The sequence below is a fragment of the Octopus sinensis genome, linkage group LG3 (assembly GCF_006345805.1).
Source record: "Octopus sinensis linkage group LG3, ASM634580v1, whole genome shotgun sequence".
In the NCBI taxonomy this organism is placed as follows: Eukaryota; Metazoa; Mollusca; class Cephalopoda; order Octopoda; family Octopodidae; genus Octopus; species Octopus sinensis.
This window is the reverse complement of record NC_042999.1, coordinates 23,987,808-24,012,807: the sequence shown is the minus strand read 5'-3', so window position 1 is coordinate 24,012,807 and position 25,000 is coordinate 23,987,808. Positions and strand designations below refer to the sequence as shown.

The following is a 25,000-nucleotide window of genomic DNA, read 5'->3' as shown; positions in this document are numbered from 1 at the left end:
AGTATTAATATTACTGCGTCGTATTCTAAAAGCACTATCAATTTCGTGGGTAGAACTAAGCACAGAAATATCAAATATGGTTGAGTTATTCCCCTTGACTAACACCTAAATCCCCATTTATATCGATACTGCAGCAGAGAATAGCAAAATAGCAATAAATTAATAATACAAAAACTGTATTTCCAATCTCGTTTTGATGTGTGTTTGTGTGTGTCTGTCTGTGTGTATATACATGTATATGTATATGTATATGTATTAAACTTTTAATACTTTTGATATATTTAAAATAATATAAATTAAATTAATTTTATGTATTGCTTATGTTTTTCATTGTTTGATTTGCCTAATAGTGGTTTTATCTCTAATTTATTATCAATATATATATATATATATATATTATATATATATATATATCTATATATATATATATATATATATACATAATATATATATATATATAATACATACATGCACACACACACTATATAATATTATAATTTTATATATATATTATATATATATATACACCAGTACACACACACATGTATATATATATATATATATATACATGCATATATCACACGTAGGCACACAAACACACACGCACAAATTTGCATACACACATACATAGGCGCACACACCCATACACATACATACGTACACACATATATATATGTGTGTGTGTGTGTGTGTGTGTGTGTGTGTGTGTGTGTGTGTGTGTGCATTATTTAACGAATAACATTTTTATTTTTTATTATGTTGAATGATATAATAATTGCTTCTGATAATTCCCTTTTTTTTGCCTCTCGTTCTTTCAGCATGTGGAAAAGCCGATATAGCATTTGCTTTAGATTATTCTAAAAGTGTCGGTTCAAAACATTTCAACACTGCTAAATCTTTCGTGAAGGATATCACAACGTCTTTCAATATCGGTCCTGACGGCGTTCGTACCGGAGCCATATCTTTCGGCAAATCCGTTTCTCAGAACTTTAAATTAAATACGTATAGTACTTTAGATGAAGTTCAAACAGCAGTTGATAAAATTAGCTATCGCGGATCGTACCCGACATATACATACAAAGCCTTGAGCTCCCTAAGACAATCGATGTTTAGCACAAAATACGGCAATAGACCAGGGGTTCCCGACATTGCTATAATAATGACAGACGGAATTATAAGGGAGAAATCCAAAGCATTTGTAGAAGCCGAGCGACTACGGAATGCGGGCGTCACCGTTTATACGATTGGCGTGGGAGATGTTGAACGGGATGAACTTGAGGAAATCGCCAGTCGTCCAAGTTCCGATCACACATTTATGGTGAAAGATTTCGATCATCTAAACGATATCAAGAAATCAATGCTTGAAAGAATATGTGAAAGTGAGTACATTATATTTTCTATTTATATTCCGTTTTATTTCATTTATGTTTTATTCTATTACGTTTGTAACATCGCAGGATCTCAGTAGGTGACATAGCTCAGAGATCAGGCAGTCTCTGCCGATCGAGCTGCAAGGCTTTTGTAGAATCTATTCCGTACGAACCTTGTTCACTGTGACTGCAATGCAAGTTAACATTATTTGTGAGAAGTTGCCTCCCCTTCATCGGCTATAAATTGTGAAAAACAACTAATATATTCTTCGGAAATATTCTCGATTTCAAGGTGGTGAGCCTGCGGAAACGTTAGCAAGCCGGGCGAAATGTTTAGCAGTATTTCGTCAGCCGCTACGTTCTGAATTCAAATTCCGCCGAGGTCGACTTTGCCTTTCATCCTTTCTGGGTTGATAAATTAAGGACCAGTTACGCACTGGGGTCGATATAATCGACTTAATCCGCTTGTCTGTCCTTGTTTGTTCTCTCTGTGTTTAGTAAACAAATAGGTATTTCGTCTGAGTTCAAATTCCGACTTTGCCTTTTATCCTTTTGGGCTCGATAAATTAAGGACCTATGTGCCTAGAGTAGAAAAGGATTATTTTCCATTTAGTTACTATATTACATGGTTAATATATATTTCTTGATTACGTCGACTCCAGTGCGTAACTAGTATTTGTTTAATCGACCCCGAAAGGATGAAAGGCAAAGTCGACCTCGGCTGAATTTGAACTCAGAACGTAGCGGCAGACGAAATACCTATTTCTTTACTACCTACAAGGGGCTAAACATAGAGAGGACAAACAAGAACAGAGAAACGGATTAAATCGATTATATCGACCTCAGTGCGTAACTGGTACTTATTTAATCGACCCCGAAAGGATGAAAGACAAAGTCGACCTCGGCGGAATTTGAACTCAGAACGTAACGGCAGACGAAATACTGCCAGCTCGCCGCCTTAACCACAGGGTTGATATAGCCGAATTTACTTTTAATTTCTACATATTTTTGGTGACATTCTATAGTACAGTAAAACGGCATCTTGCAGAAGGTAAGTAGTTCGATTCCTGTAACAGGTACCAAAATAGGTATGATAATATATATGTATGTATGTGTAGTATGTATATATATAATATATATATATATATATATATATATATATATATATATATTATATATATATATATATAATATATGAATATATATATATATATATATATATATATATGTGTGTTGTGAATATTCTTTAGTTTACGTTTGCTAACTGCCTTTATTTTGTTTCTTTTTCCAGCCATCAAATCTCAGACTGGTTGATGATAACTAAAGAATAATATATACACGCACACTCACATACATACATACATACATGCATACATACACATACATACATACATACATCATACATACATACATACATACATACATACATACATACATACCTATATCTATATATATATATATATATATATATATTATTATATATAATATATATATATATATAATATATATGTATTATGTAGTATGTATGTAGGTGTAGTATGTATCGAGTTCTACTCCAATCTCCTTGTTATACAGCACTAAATATCCTTTCTTGAGCAATCAATAAAAGTTAATTGAATACACAATTTTCGTATTGTATTTTTATGTTCTTCCGTATTATCTTTATTAAGCGATTCCAATGCAAATCGCATAGTAAAATCTGCGATTTTATTTTTTTCTCTAGATACAGGTATGGCTAGATAGTAAGAAGCTTTCCCCTCAAGGGGCTAAACACAGAGGGAACAAACAAGGACAGACAAACGGATTAAGTCGATTATATCGACCCCAGTGCTTAACTGGTACTTATTTAATCGACCCCGAAAGGATGAAAGGCAAAGTCGACCTCGGCGGAATTTGAACTCAGAATGTAACGGCAGACGAAATACCTATTTCTTTACTACCCACAAGGGGCTAAACACAGAGGGAACAAACAAGGACAGACAAACGGATTAAGTCGATTACATCGACCCCAGTGCGTAACTGGTGCTTAGTTTATCGACCCCGAAAGGATAACAGGCAAAGTCGACCTCGGTGGGATTTGAACTCAGAACGCAGCGGCGGACAAAATACCACAAAGCATTTCGCCCGGACTGCTAACGTTTCTGCCAGCTCACCGCCTTTCATATGACTATATTCATGCCTGTACACATGGATGTATCCGTCTATAATTTACATAGTGAGACATGTGTCAAAATATCAATACTCTCGATGCTTTAGCCTACAGTCAACAACAGGAAATCAATTGTAACTGGTAAGCAAATATCTAATTTGCGTTCGTCTTCAAAGATTAAGACATTTGTTTGCAATGTATACAGTCTACGCAGGTGTGCGTACAACCATATGCTTACATGTATGCACACAACTAACGTTCAAATCTTTAAGTCAGGTTGTGAGCTTAAATTGATCAAATCTTTAAGTCATGTTGTATGTTTAAATTTATATATATGAACATACACATATATAGGGTCTTGCAGATAAATTGAGACAATTTTTGCGATGCATAACATTGGTTATAAATATTAAAATAATGGTAGTAGACAGATACAATTTCACTGTAAGATTTATTACAACAAACATATTTATCACTCAATATGGGCGCCCCTTTGGGCAATTACTGCCTCCACACGAGAACGATTTTTTTGCAGCTGGTGCGACCTGCGCCCCTTTGATTTCGCGTGTCGCAGGTAAGATGCAGGTCTTCAGACTCTTGACACCCGAGTGTGGTCGTTGCTTGAAATATGCCCCATAAAATGTAACCAAGAAGGTTGAGATCTGGGCTTTTGCTACGCCTTAAAAAAATGGCACGTTCTCACAAAGAAAGGCCTGTGTTATTTTTAACCCATGGCATGTTGCAGAATCCTGAATAAGAACAACATATATGCCGATCTTCAAGCTAGACTCAATGAACTGTGGATCCATGACACCTCCATCACTCGCCACGGCTTCAAATACCATCACAGAGGCAGGATTCTTAATCTCAAACACGGGGGAGACACCAGAAGTTTTGTATGCAATCATTCGAGAATTTCTGCCATTCACCTCAGCATCCACAGTGGACTTCTGCCAGTACATAAACACGAGTTTTTCTGACAACGTGGTGCTTGATGAATAATAGAGGCTTTGGGCATCTCTGAGCTCTGATTATTTTGGCTTTGACTATTGAGGTGTGATGGCATCGTCGAACATAGATAGTCATGCTAAGGTTCCTGTTCACAGCTCTGAATACAATGGAAAGAGACACATTGCATTTCTTTGCAAGAGTTGTCATGGATGTGGATGGGTTGACTTCAGTCGGGCATTTGAAGCCAGCGAGAAACTTTGGATTGCGCTTGGAATCACTTCGAATCTTGTGTTCTCTTCTATCAATCTTTCTCTCTTCTTTAAATTGGTTATACACACGATAAACTGTGGCTTTTGGAAGTTTCACCAACTTAACAATTTTATTGTCAGTGTGCTCGGCGCGCACCAAAACAACAATGGTGAAATGATTCTGTTGTTCTATGACTTTCTGTTAGCGATTCAGTTCCCTCGTTATCTGAAAAATAAAGAAAAATATTAGATTTTCAAGGAAGCAAGGTTTTGTCAAAAGCGAAAATGTTAAACCCACTGCTTAAAATCGGTCTCAATCTATCTGCAAGACCCTGTATTTGTACACACATTTACATATATATACATATGCATATACACTCACACGCATACACATAATTTCTTAGACAGAAGGGTCTTGTGTTATGCGCCAACATTCTCGTCAAACGCCAATAAATTTACCTTGTGTGTTGGCACGAAACACTTTGCCCTTGGATCAGTGAGGGAGCGTTTTAAAAATATGGTATGGCTGTAGAAATCTATATTTATGACTGAACGTCTTAAAAAACACATTTATCATAACTTCACTAAACATAAGTATTATTATATTGTTTGCAATACTTTAATATTCAAAGCATAGTTTTCCTTCTATAAATTTTATGTGCGAAATACACCAGTAATCTTATATTTGCTAAACAGTACAACGAAATTTGACAGTTTGTATAAAAAGAAAAAGCACAATATCCCATCCAAAAATAAAAGTATTTTTAAAACATCAAACGCTTTCAACTAGATTATGGGCGTGAGATAATAGTTTACTTCCTGTAACCGCCCACAGCTTCCACCTGGCCTCAGGCCAGATATAGAACCTGATGCATGCGTTCCTCACTGTGTTCCTGGGAAGATCTTCGAACACCTCTTTGATCTTGATCGCCAGCTTAGCCTTGATGTTGAAGACAGGGAGGTCGGTGTCTTTCTCAAACACGCCCCACACATAGTAATCCACGGAGTTACAATCGAGGAAAATAGAAGGCCAGAAATAAATAGGACCAGCGGAATCGTAGAAATTCTCCGACAACCAATTCTTACTCTTTGTTGAGGTATGGCAGACGCTCAAACATACACACACACACACATATATATATATACATATATATGACGGGCTTCATTCAGTTTCCGTCTACCAAATCCACTCACAAGGCTTTGGTCAGCCCAAGGCTATAGTAGAAGACATTTGCCCAAGGTACCACGCAGTGCGACTGAACCCGGAACCATGTGGTTGGTAAGCAAGCTACTTACCACACAACCACTCCCCATTTTTGCATTCTTTATTAATTACTCAAGCACTTCTTTTTTTTTTTAGGTTCTACCATTTTCGTATTCGACATCGTCCTCCAATTCTTGAGGATTTGAAAGAAGAGAACTTCCAGGAACGACTACATCAATGTATTGCCAAAAACTGCCACCATTTGCCTAGTATAGGTTTTAAAACCCAGTAAAATAAACCGTTTTTAATTGTATTTTTCAAAAACATAATAAATTTTTCAAAACATATTTTTCAAAACATTATAAATTTTTCAAAAGCATAATAAATTTTTTCTCTTTTTATATTCATTCACAATGTGGGAATCTTTATGTCCCACTCTGTATAATATACATATATAGGTTTGGCCAAAAGTCACCTTACAGTATATCAAAACCATTTAAGTCCAAGATTTATTTATGCTTAACGACTGAATAAATTTAATAAAAGAATCTAAATGTGAAACATCATGAGAAATATTCAAACTTAAATCCTTCTTGTGTGACACATTTCTCTATTCGAGTCAATACAGAATTACAGATAGGCGTAGGATTGGCTGTGTGGCAAGTAGCTTGTTTACCAACCACATGGTTCCGGGTTCAGTCTCACTGCATGGCACCTTGGGCAAGTGTCTTCTACTATAGCCTGAGGCCGACCAAATTTTGCAAGTGGATTTGGTAGACGGAAACTGAAAGAAGTCCGTCGTTTATATATAAATATAAATGTGTTTGTGTGTGTGTGTGTGTGTGTGTGTGTGTGTGTTTTGTGTCTGTGTTTGTCACCCAACATCGCTTGACAACCGATGCTGGTGTGTTTACGTCTCCGTAACTTAGCGGTTCGACAAAAGAGACCGATAGAATAAGTAGTAGGCTTACAACGAATAAGTCCTGGGGTCGACTTGCTCGACTAAAGGCGGTGCTTCAGCATGGCCACAGTCAAATGACTGAAACAAGTAAAAGAGTAAAAGAGTATAGCATTTAAGGAATTTTGATTTACTCTCGGGTGACTTTTGGCCAAACATATATAATCATTCGCATACATACACACGTATGTGATTGAATATTCATGCTTATAATCTTTTGTTTCCGTTATTAGGCTGCGGCCACACTGGGGCAACACCTTGAAGAATTTTAGTGCAATCGACGGCAGAGCTTATTTTTTTAAAGACTGGTACTTATATCGGTCTCTTCTGCCGAACCTCTTGGTTACGTAAACACACTAACACCGATAGTCAAGTGGTGGTCGGGGACAAACACAGCCGCAAGACAAATACATATGTACAAACACACACACATACACACACACACACATACAAACACACACCACACACACACACACACACACACACACACACACACACACACACACACACATATATATATATATATGCATCTATAAACACGACTGGCCCATCTAAGTTTCTTATTTCTTTATTGCTCACAAGGGGCTAAACATAGAGGGGACAAACAAGGACAGGCAAACGCATTAAGTCGATTATATCGACCCCAGTGCGTAACTGGTACTTACTTAATCGACCCCGAAAGGATGAAAGGCAAAGTCGATCTCGGCAGAATTTGAACTCAGAACCTAGCCGCAGACGAAATACCTATTTCTTTACTACCCACGAGGGGCTAAACACAGAGGGGACGAACAAGGACAGACAAAAGGATTAAGTCAAATACATCGACGCCAGTGCGTAACTGGTACTTATTTAATCGACCCCGAAAGGATGAAAGGCAAAGTCGACCTCGGCGGAATTTGAACTCGGAACGTAGCGGCAGACGAAATACCGCTAAGCATTTCGCCCGGCGTGCTAACGTTTCTGCCAGCATGGTCTACCAAATCCACTTACAAGGCTCTGATCGGCGGGAGGCTATAATAGAAGACACAAGGTTCCACACACTGGGATTGAATCCAAAATCATGAGCTTGGGAAGTAAACTTCTAAGTACGCAACCATGCTTGCGTCTATATATTTAAATAAGTATCATAATGTATATTTACATTGCTATATTTGTCTGGAGGTTCTCGATTAAGAAACATCTTGTAATATCGATTTTCCTATAATCTAAAACTTCAAAAAACAAATACAAAATATCCATACATACATACATATACACAGACATATATATATATATATATATTTAAATGCTTACATACATAGATTCATGCATCATGCATGCATACGTACATACATATATACATAGACACATATATACGTAAATGCACACATATATGCATGCGTGCATATATACTTACATATACACACACATATATATACACATTTTTTGTTACTCTTTTTACTTGTTTCAGTCATTTGACTGTGGCCATACTGGAGCACCACCTTTTAGTCGAGCAAATCGCCCCCAGGACCTATTCTTTGTAAGCCTGGTACTTCTTCTATCGGTCTCTTTTGCCGAACTGGTAAGTTACGGGGACGTAAACATACCAGCATCGGTTGTCAAGCGATGTTGAGGGGGGGGGGGCAAACACAGACACACAAACATATACAAACACACACACACACACACACACACACACACACACACACATATATATATATATATATATATATATATATATATATATACGACGGGTTTCTTTCAGTTTCCGTCTACCAAATCCACTTACAAGGCTTTGTTCGGCCCGAGGTCATAGTAGACGTCACTTGCCCAAGGTGCCATGCAGTGGGACTGATCCCGGAACTATGTGGTTGGTAAGCAAGCTATTTACCACGCAGCCACTCCTATGCCTATAATATATACATAAATGCATATATACATGCATGCATACATATATACCTACATATGTAGTAAGGAAGGAAGGTACATACATACTTGTATACATACATACGTATTTATATACTTTATGCGTTTGTAAATGAATTTATTCAATCAATCATACTTCTACTAATGCATTCTAGCATAGATACGTATAAACACTTATACACACGCTATGTTTTCTAAATCAATTTGGAGGATAAGAGATGAATGTGGTGGTATAAAATAAACAAGATTATAAATTTATGAAGAAGATATTTGTTTTCCCGTGTAATTGAAACAGCAGGTGCCTGACTAACACAGATATTGGGTTGTCCGGAAAGTTCATGCCGATTTTTAAAGGAAAGAGAAAGGTCAATAAATACTTGCCATTACATTTTTAATCAATCAAATATGAACCATTTTGTTGCACAATGCGACTCAATATTTCCTTTAACTTGAAAATACCCTCTTCCCAGAATTGAAGTGGTTTCATAGCAAAGAATTCATCAAGGTGTCTTTTTACGTCATCCAAGAAATTGAAATTTTTACCATAAAGACTATTCTGCAGAGACCTGAATAAGTGGAAATCCGAAGGAGCAATATCTAGTGAATATGGAGGGTGGGGTAACACATCCCAGCCGAGCTGCAGCAATTTTTGTCTGGTTCCCAAAGCATCAAGTGCCAAAAATGAACTTTCTTATCTTCCATTTTAAAGGGTTACAAAATTAACACAGGTTATAAGAACATAAATCTTCTTCCACAAAAAGTTAGCTTAAAATGTGCTCTAAATGGAGGTGTAGTCAAATCCTATTTTATGGACTCAAATATGTTCTAATATAAGTCGAAAGGTAAGCTACTTTAATTCGGCACGTACTTTCCGGACAGCCCTATATGTTCGTTATACTAATCTTAGACGGAGCGTTCCAGAAGTTTTCAGACATTTTTTTGAGATATATTTATCAATTTCAAAGGAGTACAAAACTCTAGCTTCCTTCCAAATAGGATCGTCTTATGTCAATGAACTTGTAAAGCTCTAGCCACTTCATGAAGGCACAATGGAAGTCTTCTAAAATGAAGATGCTCAGGACCCTTATTGCAACTCCTTCTCAATACCTTCAAAACGTCTCCCACTGATTCTCTCCTTTAGCTTGGAGAACAACCAAAGATCACAGAGAGCAACGTCTAGTCTGTAAGGAAATTTGGGTGTGGGACAGTTTTGATGTTCATGTCTGTCAAGTTACCAGCAAGTTCTTTACTCAGCATCCAGAGGACAAACTTGTTCATATCTTTATGAATAATTCGATTTACAGTTTTCACGCGACTCCAAACAGGATGATTAGAGTCGTTGTAGACACACGGCAGTCTTCATCCAGAAAATTAGGAATTTTCTGAACCAGCTCTGATGTTCTGATGTCCTTCTCCTTCCCTCATCCTCTCTCAACCCCTCTTTACCGTCCTTGAACCTCTTCTTCCAGTGAAAAAGTTAATCTATAAGCAGTCTGGGGCACTTCATAAGTTTCGTTAGCATTTTTGCCCTGTTTCACACAAAGCTTTATTGAACAGTGAGCTTCAAAAGGCGGTGAGCTGGCAGAATCATTAGCACGCCGGGTGAAATGCTTAGCGGTATTTCGTCCGCCGCTACGTTCTCAGTTCAAATTCCACCGAGGTCGACTTTGCCTTTCATCCTTTCTGGGTCGATTAAATAAGTACCAGTTACGCACTGGGGTCGATATAATCGACTTAATCCGTTTGTCTGTCCTTGTTTGTCCTCCCTCTGTGTAGCCCCTTGTGGGCAGTAAAGAAATAGGTATTTCGTCTGCCGCTACGTTCTGAGCTCAAATTCCGCCGAGGTCGACTTTGCCTTTCATCCTTTCGGGGTCGATAAATTATGTACCCGTTACGCACTGGGGTCGATCTAATCGACTTAATCCGTTTGTCTGTCCTTGTCCGTCCCCTCTATGTTTATCCCCTTGTGGGCAATAAAGAAATATGAAACGTTAGCACGGTGGGCGAAATGCTTAGCGGTATTTCGCCAGTCTTTACGTTCTGAGTTCAAATTCCGCTGAGGTCGACTTTGCCCTTCATCCTTTCGGGGTCGACAAATTAAGTACCAGCTGCGTACTGTGGTCGATCTAATCGACAGCCCCCCTCCTCCACCCAAAATCTCAAGCTTGGTGCCTAGAGTAGAAAAGAACAGTGAGCTTCCAAACACTCCGACTGCATCCTGTAAGTCAGCTCTGAGCAGTGTTTAGTTGGGTGATTAATGTTATTGCCGTCTCCTTCAATCTTCAATAACAGACGTTGACAGATCAGCTTCGTAGATGTATAGAAACAATATACTAAAGTTACAAAAATTTTGAACAGTTACAATTTTAATTAAATGTACAGGTTAAAATAAATGGAGAAAAATCGAACGAAGTTCTCTGACAGCGAGATGCATACAATAAGATATTTTGTAAAACAGAAACTGTGTCTCTGGGCAAATGATTGTCATGTCCTCAAATTAACATTTTCGATGCAAATAAATATTTTATCAACAAAAAAAGCTTAATGTTTATCTGGTTCTATTCATGGAATTTGCTCTTATATATAGATATTTTAAGAATTATGCTATATCTCTTTCAGAATATATATATGTATTTCGTTTTGGGATTTGGTTTGCAAGATTCTTTATATGAGTTCGTGTGTTGAATCATATTTTGTTGATCTCGGGGAATTCATTTTCTTTTTGTGCATTATATTTTAACACACTCACCGGTAAAATTTCCACTTGTTTCATATTTTTATTTTTATTTTCCTAAGAAATAAGTGGAAATTTTACCGGTGAATGTGTTAAATTATAAGACACAAAAAGAAAATGACTCTCCCCAGTCACAGCAGTATATATATATATATATATATATATATATATATATATATAAACTTCGCAGTTATATTTTACAGAGTCTAATATAGTAGTTTATTAATATTTATGCTTCTAGTAATTTCCTTTCTAGTTTTTGGCACATGGCCTGTAGTTTTGAGGAGAAGGGTAAGTTGATTATATCGACTCCAGTACTTTATTGGTACTTTATTTTATCTAAAGCGGGATTTGAACTCAGAACGAAAGGATCCAGAAAAAAATGCACTCAGTGAAAAAAGAAGAGTTTTTCGCCAAATCAGGAGTACACCTGGAAGAAACTATGCTCTGTGTTTTGTGGGATATATAGCATTTAGTGTATCACATATTGTTTAACCAAAACAGACCAGTTAATTCGGAGACGTATTGTCAATTTTTTTCCGTAGTTTCAGCTCAGAGCTGCGGCCATGCTGATGCACCGTCGTTAGCGCTCCTTGGTAACATTGCACAAAAGATTTGCAGAATAAACGCCAATCATTGGTCAGTTGTAAAAGATGTTACTCTTATACGATAATGCCACACAACTTATTGCCCGTCGTGACTATAACTCTAAATATGGAAGCTTTGCCTTAATCTCTTTACACTCTGCTCTTTGATCCCTCTGTTAGTCAGATCCTTGCAACATTATTTTGACAATGCAAATTAAGATTAATAAAACATTTGTTTCGTTGCCATCTTGAAATGTGACAGGACTTACTTTCCAATCTAGTAGGTATATATATATATATATATATTATATATATATATATATATATATATATATATATATATATATAATATATATTCAAAATGTTACCGCGTGTGCATTCAAAATGTGACCGCGTGTGTACCGTTGGCGATTTTTTTCCTCCGTCTTCCCTTCCTTCCTTCCTGAGCGTCCAATAATACTATATTTCTTCCACGTCCTCACGTTGTTGTGTTTTCTGTTTGTTTTCATGTTTGGATTAACTTTATATATATATATATATATATATATATATATATATATATATATATATATATATATATATATATATACATACATACATACATCATACATACATACATACATACATACATACATACATACATACATACATAATACATATATGCTTTAACTGAAGAAGGTTTCCGTAATGGATGCATTTCCTATTATTTCCTATTAGTCATTATGCAGGCCTGAAACGGGCGCATTAAATGATTTCAAACCATCGGTTTTATTTAACATCATTATAACAACTTATATATATATATAATTTTTTTCGTAATGAGATAAAAAAGAACAAAGGCTGAGTAGATTTTAAAACATTTCACTGACACCATTACATCTCATAACCTCTTTGGGCCGCTCCTCTTGCTCAATTCAGTATCACAGCATATAGGTACACTGCGACACAATTTATTTTCCTGAACAAGCCCTGCCCTGTTTAACATTGTCCCGAAAGAGATCAAGGAGGGAAAGGATCCCATCACCTTTAAACAGAGTCTGGACAGATTTCTTCAAGGAATACCAGATAAGCCACCCATACCTGGATACAACTCACTCAACAAGAACTCACTACATGAATGGACCATAAACAAAACTTGACTTAAACAGGACTGAGATAATACTATCAGGTGGTACTATTAAGTTAGACATGGGATGGACCAATCTTTGGTCGAAACATATCTAAGTTTTATCTAAGTTTTATATATATATAAGGAGGTTGATATTTCAGAAATCTCTAACGCATGATACGCATTAAAATTGCAGATGTTAATATTACGTATATTAATTTATTGGTGCTGGTGAACAGGTATTTAATTTTCTTCCATTGTCATATATTAATACCTTACATGTTCATATAATGCTTATACTCTTATATGTGTTTGTGTATATGTGTGCTTGTACATATATATACTTATGGGCGTGATTAATAGCCGAGTACGCATATACACACGTACACAAATATATGTGTATATAAGTGTGTATGTCTATGTATATATATATATATATATATATATATATATATACACCTACGCATGTGTGTGAGATTTGTCATGTGTTTCTCCATTATAATACCTTAATCCAATGTGAAATGAGAGAAATAAGTACACATGTATTTTTACCCTTATAAATCCGTGTACACACAGACACACACTCATTATATGTATGCATATATATACATATATACATACATACATATACATATATATATATATAACCATATATATTTATGTGCATGTATCATACATATATATATATGTATTATATATATATGTATTATATATATATATAATATATATATATATATTATATATATATATATATAGAGAGAGAGAGAGAGAGAGAGAGATGCTGCAATATATATAACGCCACTATATACAGTTACTGATTAGTGTCAGATCTGATTAGTTGTAAGACTAATCATGAAGTCAATCTACATTCTTCCTCTGATCGGTGAGTTCAAATTTTAGAGGCAAATAATATATTACAGGATAAAAAAAAATGAATGAAAGCCAATAGATTTAATGCACCCACTCCCTCTCTATCTCTCTCTCTCTCTCTACCTATCTCTCCCCTTATATATATATTTTTTCTCTCCTTGTTTTTTCTGTGTACCTTTCTGTAGAAGAGCGTAGGCTGGAAACGTAAAAGATTTTTTTCTATTCCTGAGCGTTATACTAATACATCTGTTTGTTTTCTACACCACCTGTCTTCGTCTTTTGTTTTTTTCGTAAACTCTCCCTATAAATATATAGTGACCGCGTGTGTATCGTTGGCGATTTTCTTTCTCCGTCGTCCCTCCCTTGGACCTTTCCTTTTTCCATATTTCTGACGAAGAGCTCCGCTCGAAACGTTAAATCCTCCTTCTTTCTTTCCTTTCCTGAGCGTCCAATAGCACTATACATGTTCCACGTCCTCGCGTTGTTGTGTTTTCTCTTTGTTTATGTTTGGATTAACTATATATATATATATAATATATATATATATATATATATATATATATATATATATATATATATAGACATACATATATATATTTATATGTATGTATGTATGTATACTTTTGTAAAGGCATTTTTAAACATATATCATTATATTGTGCTTAGAATTGTTCTTCTCTTTCAGTACTTTGCTATTTGGTCAATATAGTGTCATCGAAATCCCTTGAAAGTAAATGTAAGTATGATATTATACATAAAATATATTTTCTGTCAGACTATTCGAGAAGTTCAACCTCTTCGCTTTTTCCTTTTTTAGCCATACACTGGTTCCTATAGTAATTAATGATGTACATTGTCACCTTTTCTTCGCCAACAGTTTTACCCTTTTACTTGTGTCTGTGTTTGTCCTCCAACATCGCTTGACAACAGATGCTGATTTGTTTACGTCCCCGTAACTTAGCGGTTCGGCAAAAGAGACCGATAGAATAAGTACTAGGCTTACAAAGAATAAGTCCTGGGGTTTATTTCTTCGACTAAAGGCGGTGCTCCAGTATGTCCACAGTCAAATGACTGAAACAAGTAAAAGAGTAAAAGAGAGTAAAGGGTAAGTGCACTATTAGCAAAACTCGTTCTTTTGTATTTTGCTGTACAACAAATAAGCACTAACACCTATAAAAAATAATGCGCCCTTTTAAAGCCTATCCAGGTTCATGAGCCCAGTTTCCCGGTTTCAATGGCGTATGTGTTACCCAGCTGGATGGGACACCAGTCCATCGCAGCGTTACTCATTTTTGCCAGCTGAGTGGACTGGAGCAACGAGAAACACAACGCGTCGCCCGGTCCAGGAATCGAAACCACAATCTTGCGATCTTGATGCTGACACCCTAACCACTAAGACACGCGCCTCCACAAAAATAAATGCACCCTTTTAAAGCCTAGCCAGGCTCATGGGCCTGGTTTCCCGGTTTCAATGACGTATGTGTTACCCAGATTGACGGGATGCCAGTCCATCACAGCGTTACTCATTTTTGCCAGCTGAGTGAACTGGAGCAACGTGAAATGAAGTGTTTTGCTTAAGAACAGAACGCACCGCCTGATCCAGGAATCGAAACCACAATCTTACGATCATGATGCTGTCACCCTAACCACTAAGCTACGCGCCTCTACACTAACACCTATACAATAGACAAATTAAATCCATAACTCTAATATGAGTTCGCAATTGATTTTCCACTTGATGCGTTACTGTCAGATAGAGCAGTGTGTCTCAAGACACACTCACTATTGCATATACATCAGTTTGATTTATGTAGGTTCTGAAAGTCTGCATAATATCACATTATAAATGGAAACAGTTCTGAATTGCAGTCTTGACTTCAATACCTTCTTTTGAAAAAGTTTACTCGTGGTAAAACAAAGTTTGATCCGGTATATATTCTCTCTGATACTTTTAACTATAGAGAAAAGTGTGAGAAAAAGAGGTGAATCAACGTTAATTTGGAACACGCTTTATGATGTGAAAGAGGCAAGTCAAAAGGAATTGAAAATAGACAATCTTCTTTGTAGGATTTCTGTTTAATTTACTCTTTTACCTGTTTCTGTCCTTTGACTGTGGCCATGCTGTAGCACCGCCTTTAGTCGAGCAAGTCGACCCCAGGACTTATTCTTTGGAAGCCTAGTGCTTATTCTATAGGCCTCTATTGCCGAGCCGCTAATTTACGGGGACGTAAACACACCACCGTCGATTGTCAAGCGATGCTGGGGTGACAAACACAGACACACAAACACACATACACACACATACATACATATACATATACATGACAGGCTTCTTTCAGTTTCCGTCTTCCAAATCTACTCACAAGGCTTTGGTCGGCCCGAGGCTATAGTAGAAGACACTTGCCCAAGGTGCCACGCAGTGAGAATGAACCCGAAACCATGTGGTTGGTAAGCAAGCTACTTACCACACAACCACTTCTGCGCCTATGTTAGATAACTTTCCTACAAATTATGTCTTACATTTTCAGCTCCGAACAAGACAGCCATGTATATAATATAGATTCGTGGAGACAGGAAAACAATATTTATGAATTTGGATTGAATTCCTTTATCCATTAGCCCACATTCATATCATATATGTTACCCCCACCACACACACACACACAGAGACAAACACACACACACGCACACGCACAATGGCGGTTTTTTGTCTTGACGTAATCTAAGAATGCATTAATAAGATGCTACCGAAACAGCTGTTGTGAATTTTCAACCCCACTTGTATTCTTTTATACATATGCTACACTTGAGGCCATCACTGAGTTGGATCTACAGTATGTACAGAAAGGTACCTATATGTATGTTTACATTTGTCTATTTGTACTTATAAATAGATAGACGTATAGAACTATGTTTATCTTAATTTTGAAAATTAAAAGTATAAAAAAAACCCACATTATTTACGGGATGACCCAATATATATATACTTGTATGTTTATTTATGTATATGTATGTATATGATGTGTACGTGCGTGCGTGCGTGTGTGTGTGTGTGTGTGCGTATGTGTATATACTGACATAATGAATAATGCGTTGATGTCATTGATTTATATTTCAGCGAATTGTCAAACAAATTATGCCGACATTATGTTTGCTTTGGATGAGTCTGGCAGTATTAAAGCGCCTAACTTTAAAATAATGAAAGATTTTACAAAAGATATCATTAAACATTTTCCAATTGGCTCCGAAAATGTCCGAGTAGGTGTTCTTACGTTCAGCTACTCTGTTAAATATCAGTTTAACTTGAACTCATATTTTAATAAGGAAGAAATATTCAGAAAAATTGACAAAATCCGTTATGGTAAAGGAGGTACAATGACGCATTTAGCATTGAATAGTTTAAGAGTCCGTTCATTCACAAACAAATACGGAGACAGAAAGAATGTCCAAAATATTGCCATCTTAATGACTGACGGAATTTCAAACAAACCATCCAGGACAAAAATCGCTGCTGAAAAACTACGTGAAACTGGTGCGATGGTGTTTGCTATTGGTATACGAAACTCTAAAAAATCAGAAATTGAAAATATCGCCAGCAAACCAAGTTCAGAATTTACGTTTTCGGTTGAAGAATTTGGAGCTTTGAAAAATATTGTAAACAAACTTGTTTCACGAACCTGCCTATGTGAGTATTTTTTTGTCCAATTTTTTCCCCTTAGATTACAAAACTAGTGTTTCCGTTGTAACATTTGTGTAAAGACAGCGGAATTTTCTAATAATTTCTGTATCCGATAGTAGGCCAATGAAGACTCTTCTGAGTCACATAGCTTCATAATTCTGCTTTCCTGGTTTCCGTTGCGTATGTATTCCTTACCTGGACGGGATGCCATTCATTTTTGCCAACTGAGTGGACCCGAGGAACATGAAATGAAGTGTTTCGCTCAATAACACAACGCGTCGCTCGGTTCAGGAATCGAAACCACAATCTTACGATCATGTGTCCAACACCCCTAACCATTAAGCCACGCGCCTCCACGCACAATACTTTCATAGTATTTTTGAATAACTATTTCAGTAAATCGGATTATTATTCCGCATTATTCACTCAACCAAAGACTGCGATCTTGCTGAAACGTTAGCCCGCTGGACGAAATGTTTTGCGGTATTTCGTCTGCCGCTACGTTCTGAGTTCAAATTCCGCCGAGGTCGACTTTGCCTTTCATCGTTTCGGGGTCGATTAAATAAGTACCAGTTACGCACTGGGGTCGATGTAATCGACTTAATCCGTTCGTCTGTCCTTGTTTGTCCTCTCTGTGTTTAGCCCCTTGTGGGTAGTAAAGAAATAGGTATTTCGTCTGCCGCTACGTTCTGAGTTCAAATTACGCCGACATCGACTTTGCCTTTCATCCTTTCGGGGTCGATTAAATAGGTACCAGTTACGCACTGGGGTCGATGTAATCGACTTAATCCCTTTGTCTGTCCTTGACGTATAGAAATAGGAAACGTTAGCACGCCAGGCGAAATGCTTGGCAGTATTTCGTCAGTCTTTACGTCCTGAGTTCAAATTCCGCCGAGGTCGACTTTGCCTTTCACCCTTCGGGGTCGATAAATTAAGCACCAGTTGTGTACTGGAGTCGATCTAATCGATTGGCCACCTCCCCTAAAACCTCGGGCCTTGTGCCAAGAGTAGAAAAAAAACGTTAGCGCGTCGAACAAAATGCTTAGCCATTAGTTTATATATATTTTTACGTGAATGTTTAAATTGTTTAAATACATAAAGGAAAATGTATTAATTGTGGTCTATTCTTCTTTTAGATATTCCCTGCAGCACCCATCCATGTAAAAACGGTGCCGCATGTGCAAACAAAGGAACCGATTTCCATTGTGAATGTCGTCCAGGATACAGAGGAAAGGATTGTTCTATAGGTGGGTAGTTTGCATACATACATGCACACACACACACGCGCACAAACGCATGCACACACACACGAGCGCGCACATACATTCAGGTATACATATTTAAAACAGTGTATATATATATATGTGTGTGTGTATGTATATATATATATATATATATATATATATATATATATATATATATATATATATATATATATATATATATATATATATGTAATATATATATATATATTATATATATATATATATATATATATATATATATATATACATATATATATATGTATACATATGTAGGTCCCGGGTTGAGTCGGGGTTAACCACAGTGAATAAGGTACTCAATACATAGCAGAGTAAAGTAATTTATTTTATAGCAGGAGCTTCTACAGGACTAGAACTGTTTCATTCCGATGAAATCTTCAGGAAGCTGGCTGTCAAAATAAGTTCTGGTATATATACATTTAGGCAGATTTAATGGGGTGTTGGTGGGGGACGTTTTTGGGTAAGTTGGTATTTAGGAGATAAGCAGGGCACAAGCTATTGTTCTTAGGGGAGTGGTCAAAAGGCCATATATGTATACATATATATATATGTCTATGTGTGTGTGTGTTTGTATGTATGAATGTATGTATGTATGTATCTATATATGTATGAATGTAGGTATGTATGCATGTATGTATCTATGTTTGTATGAAAGTAGGTACGTATGTATATATGTATGTGTATGTATGTGTATAAATATAGTTTCTTGATTCAATCTGAAGAAAACATTTGTTCATCATCTTTGCAGGTCAGGGGGCCTAAATACATCAACATCGGTTGTCAAGCGATGGTCAGGAGACAAACATAGACACACAAACATATATATGGATATATATATATATATCTATGTGTGTGTGGGTGTATGTGTGTGTGTGTACGACGGGCTTCTTCCAGTTTCTGTCAATCAAATTCTCTCACAATGCTTTGGTCGGCCCGAGGCTATAGTAGGAGAAACTTGCCCAAGGTGCCACGCAGTGGGACTGAACCCAGAACCGTGTGGTTGGTAAGCAAGCTACTTACCACACACCTGCTCCTGCACCCAATAAAATTCTCAATATCAATAGAACACATATGTATTCCATTTATATTGATGACAGCAACATTTAACGTGAGGTGAATTCGACGAGCTGGCAGAATCGTTACCATGCCGAGCAAAATTGTTTAATGTCATATCGTCCGTCTTTATGTTCTGAGTTCAAATTCCGACAAGGTCGACCTTGCCTATTATCCTTTCAGGGTCGATAAAATAAGTACCAGTGGGCACTGGGGTTGATGTAATTAACTTACCCCTTACCTCGAAATTGCTGGCCTTGTGCCAAAATTTGCAACCAATATTTAATGTCAGGTGAAATGGCTGCCTTATCGAGACACAAGATACTCTCAAGCGTAAGGAATCTGTGAGTACAGAAGGGATATAAGAAATATGTCCTCAAAAGTTTATATAGGCGCAGGATTGGCTCACAGGCACAGGAGTGGCTGTGTGGTAAGTAGCTTGCTTACCAACCACATGATTCCGGGTTCAGTCCCACTGCGTGGCACTTTGGGCAAGTGTCTTCTACTATAGCCTCGGGTCGACCAAGGCCTTGTGAGTGGATTTGGTAGACGGAAACTGAAAGAAGCCCGTCGTATATATGTATATGTATATGTATATATATATGTATGTGTGTTTGTGTGTCTGTGTTTGTCACCCCAACATCACTTGACAACCGATGCTGGTGTGTTTATGTCCCTGTAACTTAGCGGTCCGGCAAAAGAGACCGATAGAATAAGTACTAGGCTTACAATGAAAAAGTCCCGGGGTCGAGTTGCTCGATTAAAGGCGGTGCTCCAGCATGGCCGCAGTCAAATGACAGAAACAAGTAAAAGAGTAAAGAGTAAAGAGATATATTAATTGTATTTTTTCCATGATGCTAAAACTCATTAATGCTAAAACCCCATCTTAGCAATTTTAGTCTTTTTCCCTTTATATTTGTTATAGTCCATTATGCTTGACAGTCAGACTTTTAACAAATATACATTTTTCATGTGACACTCTAATTATATTTTTGATAGAATTATGTTCCAGAAATAATGATAATTCATTCTTATTAAAAAGGAAAACAAACTCCCAGATTTGAAGTCAGTTAGTTAAGTGCTTTGCATTGTCGGCCCTTAAGTCACTTTTATATAAATGTATGTCTGTATATACTGGGATTGGATAAAATAATGGAAACACCTTAAAATTTCAAACAAATTACAGTAATTACAGCTTGAATTCTACGAGGTATGGACTCGTACAAAGTTTGAATTGTTTCCAAAGGAATTTTTGTCCAGTCTTCAGCTAAAACTGTCTCCAGTTCTTGTAGTGATGATGGTGGAAGATATCGACTCCTTACTTGTTTTTCTACAATGCAGCATAAATGTTCAATACTATTGAGATCTGGGGACTGTGGTGGCCAGATAAGATGTTCAACTTCACGAAAATTTTCCTAGTGCCATTCAATAACAACTTTAGCTGTGTGAGTTGGTGCATTATCATCCTGAAATGTTGCGTTTCCCTCCGGAAACAGTTTCGCAGCCATAGGATGAATTTGATCAGATAAAATGCTTAAATAGTCTTGACTATTATTAATTCTGCCATGAAGGGCAACCATTGGGCCGGCGGATTTCCAAGATATAGCCCTCCAGATCATTACAGATCCTCCACCATGTTTAACAGTTGGAAGGAGGCAGTCTGGGTCAAATGCTTCTTTTGGCCGTCTCCACACGTATACTCGGCTGGTAGACGGAAGTAAGGTAATGGTTGACTCGTCCGAGAAAATAGCATTCTTCCAGTGATCTAGGGACCACTTTTGTAAGTTTTTACTCCACTCTAAACGCTTTGCAACGTTTGTTTTTGGAAGTAGTGGTTTTCTGATTGCAGCACTCCCCTGAAGTCCGGCTTTGTGCAGCTCCCGGAAATAGTTTTTTGTGGAAACTGGGTACTCGAGGTGGTCATTAAGCTCTACAGTAATTTTGGGAGCTGTACTTCTGTGATCCTTTCGAACAATTCGCATAAGATTCCGATGGTCCCTATCTGAAAGTTTTGGTTTTCTTACGGAGTTTTATTTCGACGAGGAGGGTTTTCCCGCTTTCTCAAAGGCTATCATTACTTCCGAGACAGTACTTCTTGATGCACCAAACATTTCGGCTGTTTTCGTTACGCTAGAGCCTATAATACGAACATCAACAATTTGACCTCTTTGAAAGTCTGATAGATCTGTCATTTTAATGAATTTATATTACCTTTTTTTCTGATAATATCTGAAAAGAAGCAGCAATTTTAGCAAAACATATTAAGCAACACTAATAATAAACCAAAAAAAAAAACATAAAAATAAACAAGCTTTTGACGGTTTTATAGATATTTCAAAATTATGATGCTATGATGCAAGGTTTGCGTGTGTGCGTGCGAACGCGCGTGCGTGTGTTAATATTTGCTGTTGACGCATCTAGCAACATCACCACCGCTCATGAACGATTTTCTTCTGCTGCTTAAACATTTCTGTGTTATTTAACATTGCACTGCTATATGAGTTATGTGAAGGCGCGTGGCTTAGTGGTTAGGGCATTCGCCTCACGATTGTAAGGTCGTGAGTTCGATTCCCGGCGACGCGTTGTGTCCTTGAGCAAGACACTTTATTTCACGTTGCTCCAGTCCACTCAGCTGGCAAAAATGAGTTGTACTTGTATTTCAAAAGGCCGGCCTTGTCACACTTTGTGTCACACTGAATCCCCTTGAGAACTACGTTAGGGGTACGCGTGTCTGTGGATTGCTCAGTCACTTGCACGTTAATTTCACGAGCAGACTGTTCCGTTGATCGGATCAGCTGGGACCCTCATTGTCGTAACCGACGGAGTGCTTCTTTTTCTATATGAGATATTATCAAAAGATACCACAGGAACTTAGACTTTCCCTGATATTATAAAAAACAAAACAGAGGTATTTCTCAAAGAATCTGAAGCAAAGATGTCTTTACTCTTTAGATCTTACTAAAGGATACAGGGAAAAACTTTAAACTGTTAGATAATTGAATTTAAAATAATTTACAATTATTTCATTCATTAATTTTCTTCTTTCAGTTGATCCATGCAGTAGCAACCCATGTCAGAATGGAGCTAAATGTACCAACAAGGGAGATAAGTTCGAATGTAAATGTGTCCCAGGATACAAAGGAGATGATTGTTCTACAGGTCAGTCATGGTTTTTAATATCTGAGTGCACTGAAGGATTTCGGTGTGTGTGTGTGTGTGTGTAGGTGTGTTTATGTGTGTGTGCTTGCGTAATTGGACTGTTATCTGTGTGTGCTCGAGCGCATTTTCAGATAAAATATTTTGTATACGTACGAGTTTCGGTGTGATCTTTGCATTATATACCAATGAAATTTATACATACATAGAAAGAATTTGAATACCTGAGACTCAATTCAAATCAAGAAAGATATATGCATGCACGCACACACATACATACATACATATATACATACATACAGACAGACAGACAGACAGACAGACAGACAGACAGACAGACATTCAATACAGCACCGTCAATACCAGACGTGTTCCTTCTCGAGCCACGCCTGGCTCATAAGGGCCGGCTTCCCGGTTTCCTTGGCATATAGGTTCCCCACCGGACGCCGGTCTGTCGCAGGCGAGCTGCAAGATGCAGGAGGAAAGAGTGAGAGAAAGTTGTGGCGAAAGAGTCAGCAGAAGTTCGCCATTACCTTTCTGCCGGAGCCGCTTAGAGCTTAGGTGTTTCGCTCATAAACACACACATCGTCCGGTTTAAGATTCGAACTCGCTATCCCTCGACCGCGAGTTCGCTGCTCTAACCACTGGGCCATGTGCTTCCACAATATCAGACGTGCGGACATAGAGGACAGTTTATAATGCTGTTTTTTAACCTTTTCTTCTACAATTACGCCAACACTTCCAGTTTAAATATGCAACTGGCTTATTCGCTAAGTTATAAGAGAAGCACTTATCAACGTTACTTATCAACGTTAGATAACTCGGAGCAGTTTACAAAATATACCTCACACCACGTGGAATTCCGCTAGTATAATCATGGCTGATATTGATAACAACAACACCAGCACAAGCAGTACAACAACATCTTAAAGTTAAGATGATGTAAGGACTTTTACGGATTCCATGGACAGCGAGGCTCACCAATGGAGAAGTTCTTAAGCAGATCAGGCCGAAAATGTCACTAGAAGCTAGGATCACCAAGCATAGATTGGCATATTTCGGTCATATTATGCAGAGAAAATCCCTGGAGAAGGACATCATGCTCGGAATGGTCAGTGGCAAAAGAGGAAGAGGCCGACCAAGAACCCGCTGGCTTGACACCATCAAGAGTGATACCGGAATGGACATAGCCAATCTGAAAGAAGCGGCCCAGGATAGAACTGACTGGAGGACACTGATCCAACGAGTAACCGAGAGTCGACTTCGACTGAGCGGATAGATAGCGATAAGGACTCTTCTCACTTTGCTTGGAATTTACATGAAAAAGCTTAAGGCCATCCTTCTCTCGAATATATGATGTGGCTTGAAAGTGCTGAGACGAAGCTCTCCCCGGCTTACACAGTTTCACGACGAAACAGCTTCAACAACATGCATCTTTCTTTGAACGTACAAAAAAATGGTTTACCTTCGTGATGGTTATCAGTCTTCTCAAATCTCTGAAACCTGTAAAAAATATACCAAAGGAGAGATCGAAAATAATGTAAAACAAACCTCTGCCGCCGTCATTAAACTCTTATATGTTTCGTATATATGTTAGTGATTCGATAGAGAGACAATGAAATGTTTGAAACCGTAATTCATAACAAAACTGTATATTTGCGTTATTAATCATAGTAAGCGCTGTAAAACTGCGGTAGTTCGCCCAGGGGAGACCCTTTTAAAGGTTTGCTCTGTTTACAGACATA

At 37.5% G+C, this 25,000-nt stretch overlaps 2 protein-coding genes across 9 annotated transcripts in view; both read left to right on the top strand.

Annotated features, from left to right (window-relative positions):
• LOC115209153 (von Willebrand factor A domain-containing protein 2) overlaps positions 1-2,793 on the top strand; it is a 22,329-nt gene extending 19,536 nt beyond the window's left edge. Inside the window, exons 12-13 of the mRNA XM_029777369.2 lie at positions 819-1,379; positions 2,662-2,793. Coding sequence (XP_029633229.1) covers positions 819-1,379; positions 2,662-2,684 — 584 coding nt within the window. The 3' untranslated portion in view covers positions 2,685-2,793. The remainder of the gene's footprint in view (positions 1-818; positions 1,380-2,661) is intronic.
• An 11,190-nt stretch (positions 2,794-13,983) lies between these two features.
• LOC115209150 (fibropellin-1) overlaps positions 13,984-25,000 on the top strand; it is a 66,526-nt gene continuing 55,509 nt past the window's right edge. For 6 of the 8 annotated variants that reach the window (XM_036500898.1, XM_036500897.1, XM_036500896.1 and 3 more), the window contains exons 1-4: positions 13,984-14,097; positions 14,770-14,820; positions 17,203-17,769; positions 18,900-19,010. In XM_036500898.1, the coding sequence (XP_036356791.1) occupies positions 14,067-14,097; positions 14,770-14,820; positions 17,203-17,769; positions 18,900-19,010 (760 nt within the window). In that variant the 5' untranslated portion in view covers positions 13,984-14,066. Of the gene's footprint in view, positions 14,098-14,769; positions 14,821-17,202; positions 17,770-18,899; positions 19,011-23,147; positions 23,259-25,000 lie in introns of all 8 variants that reach the window. The other 2 variants (XM_036500893.1, XM_036500890.1) reach the window with 1 other exon arrangement.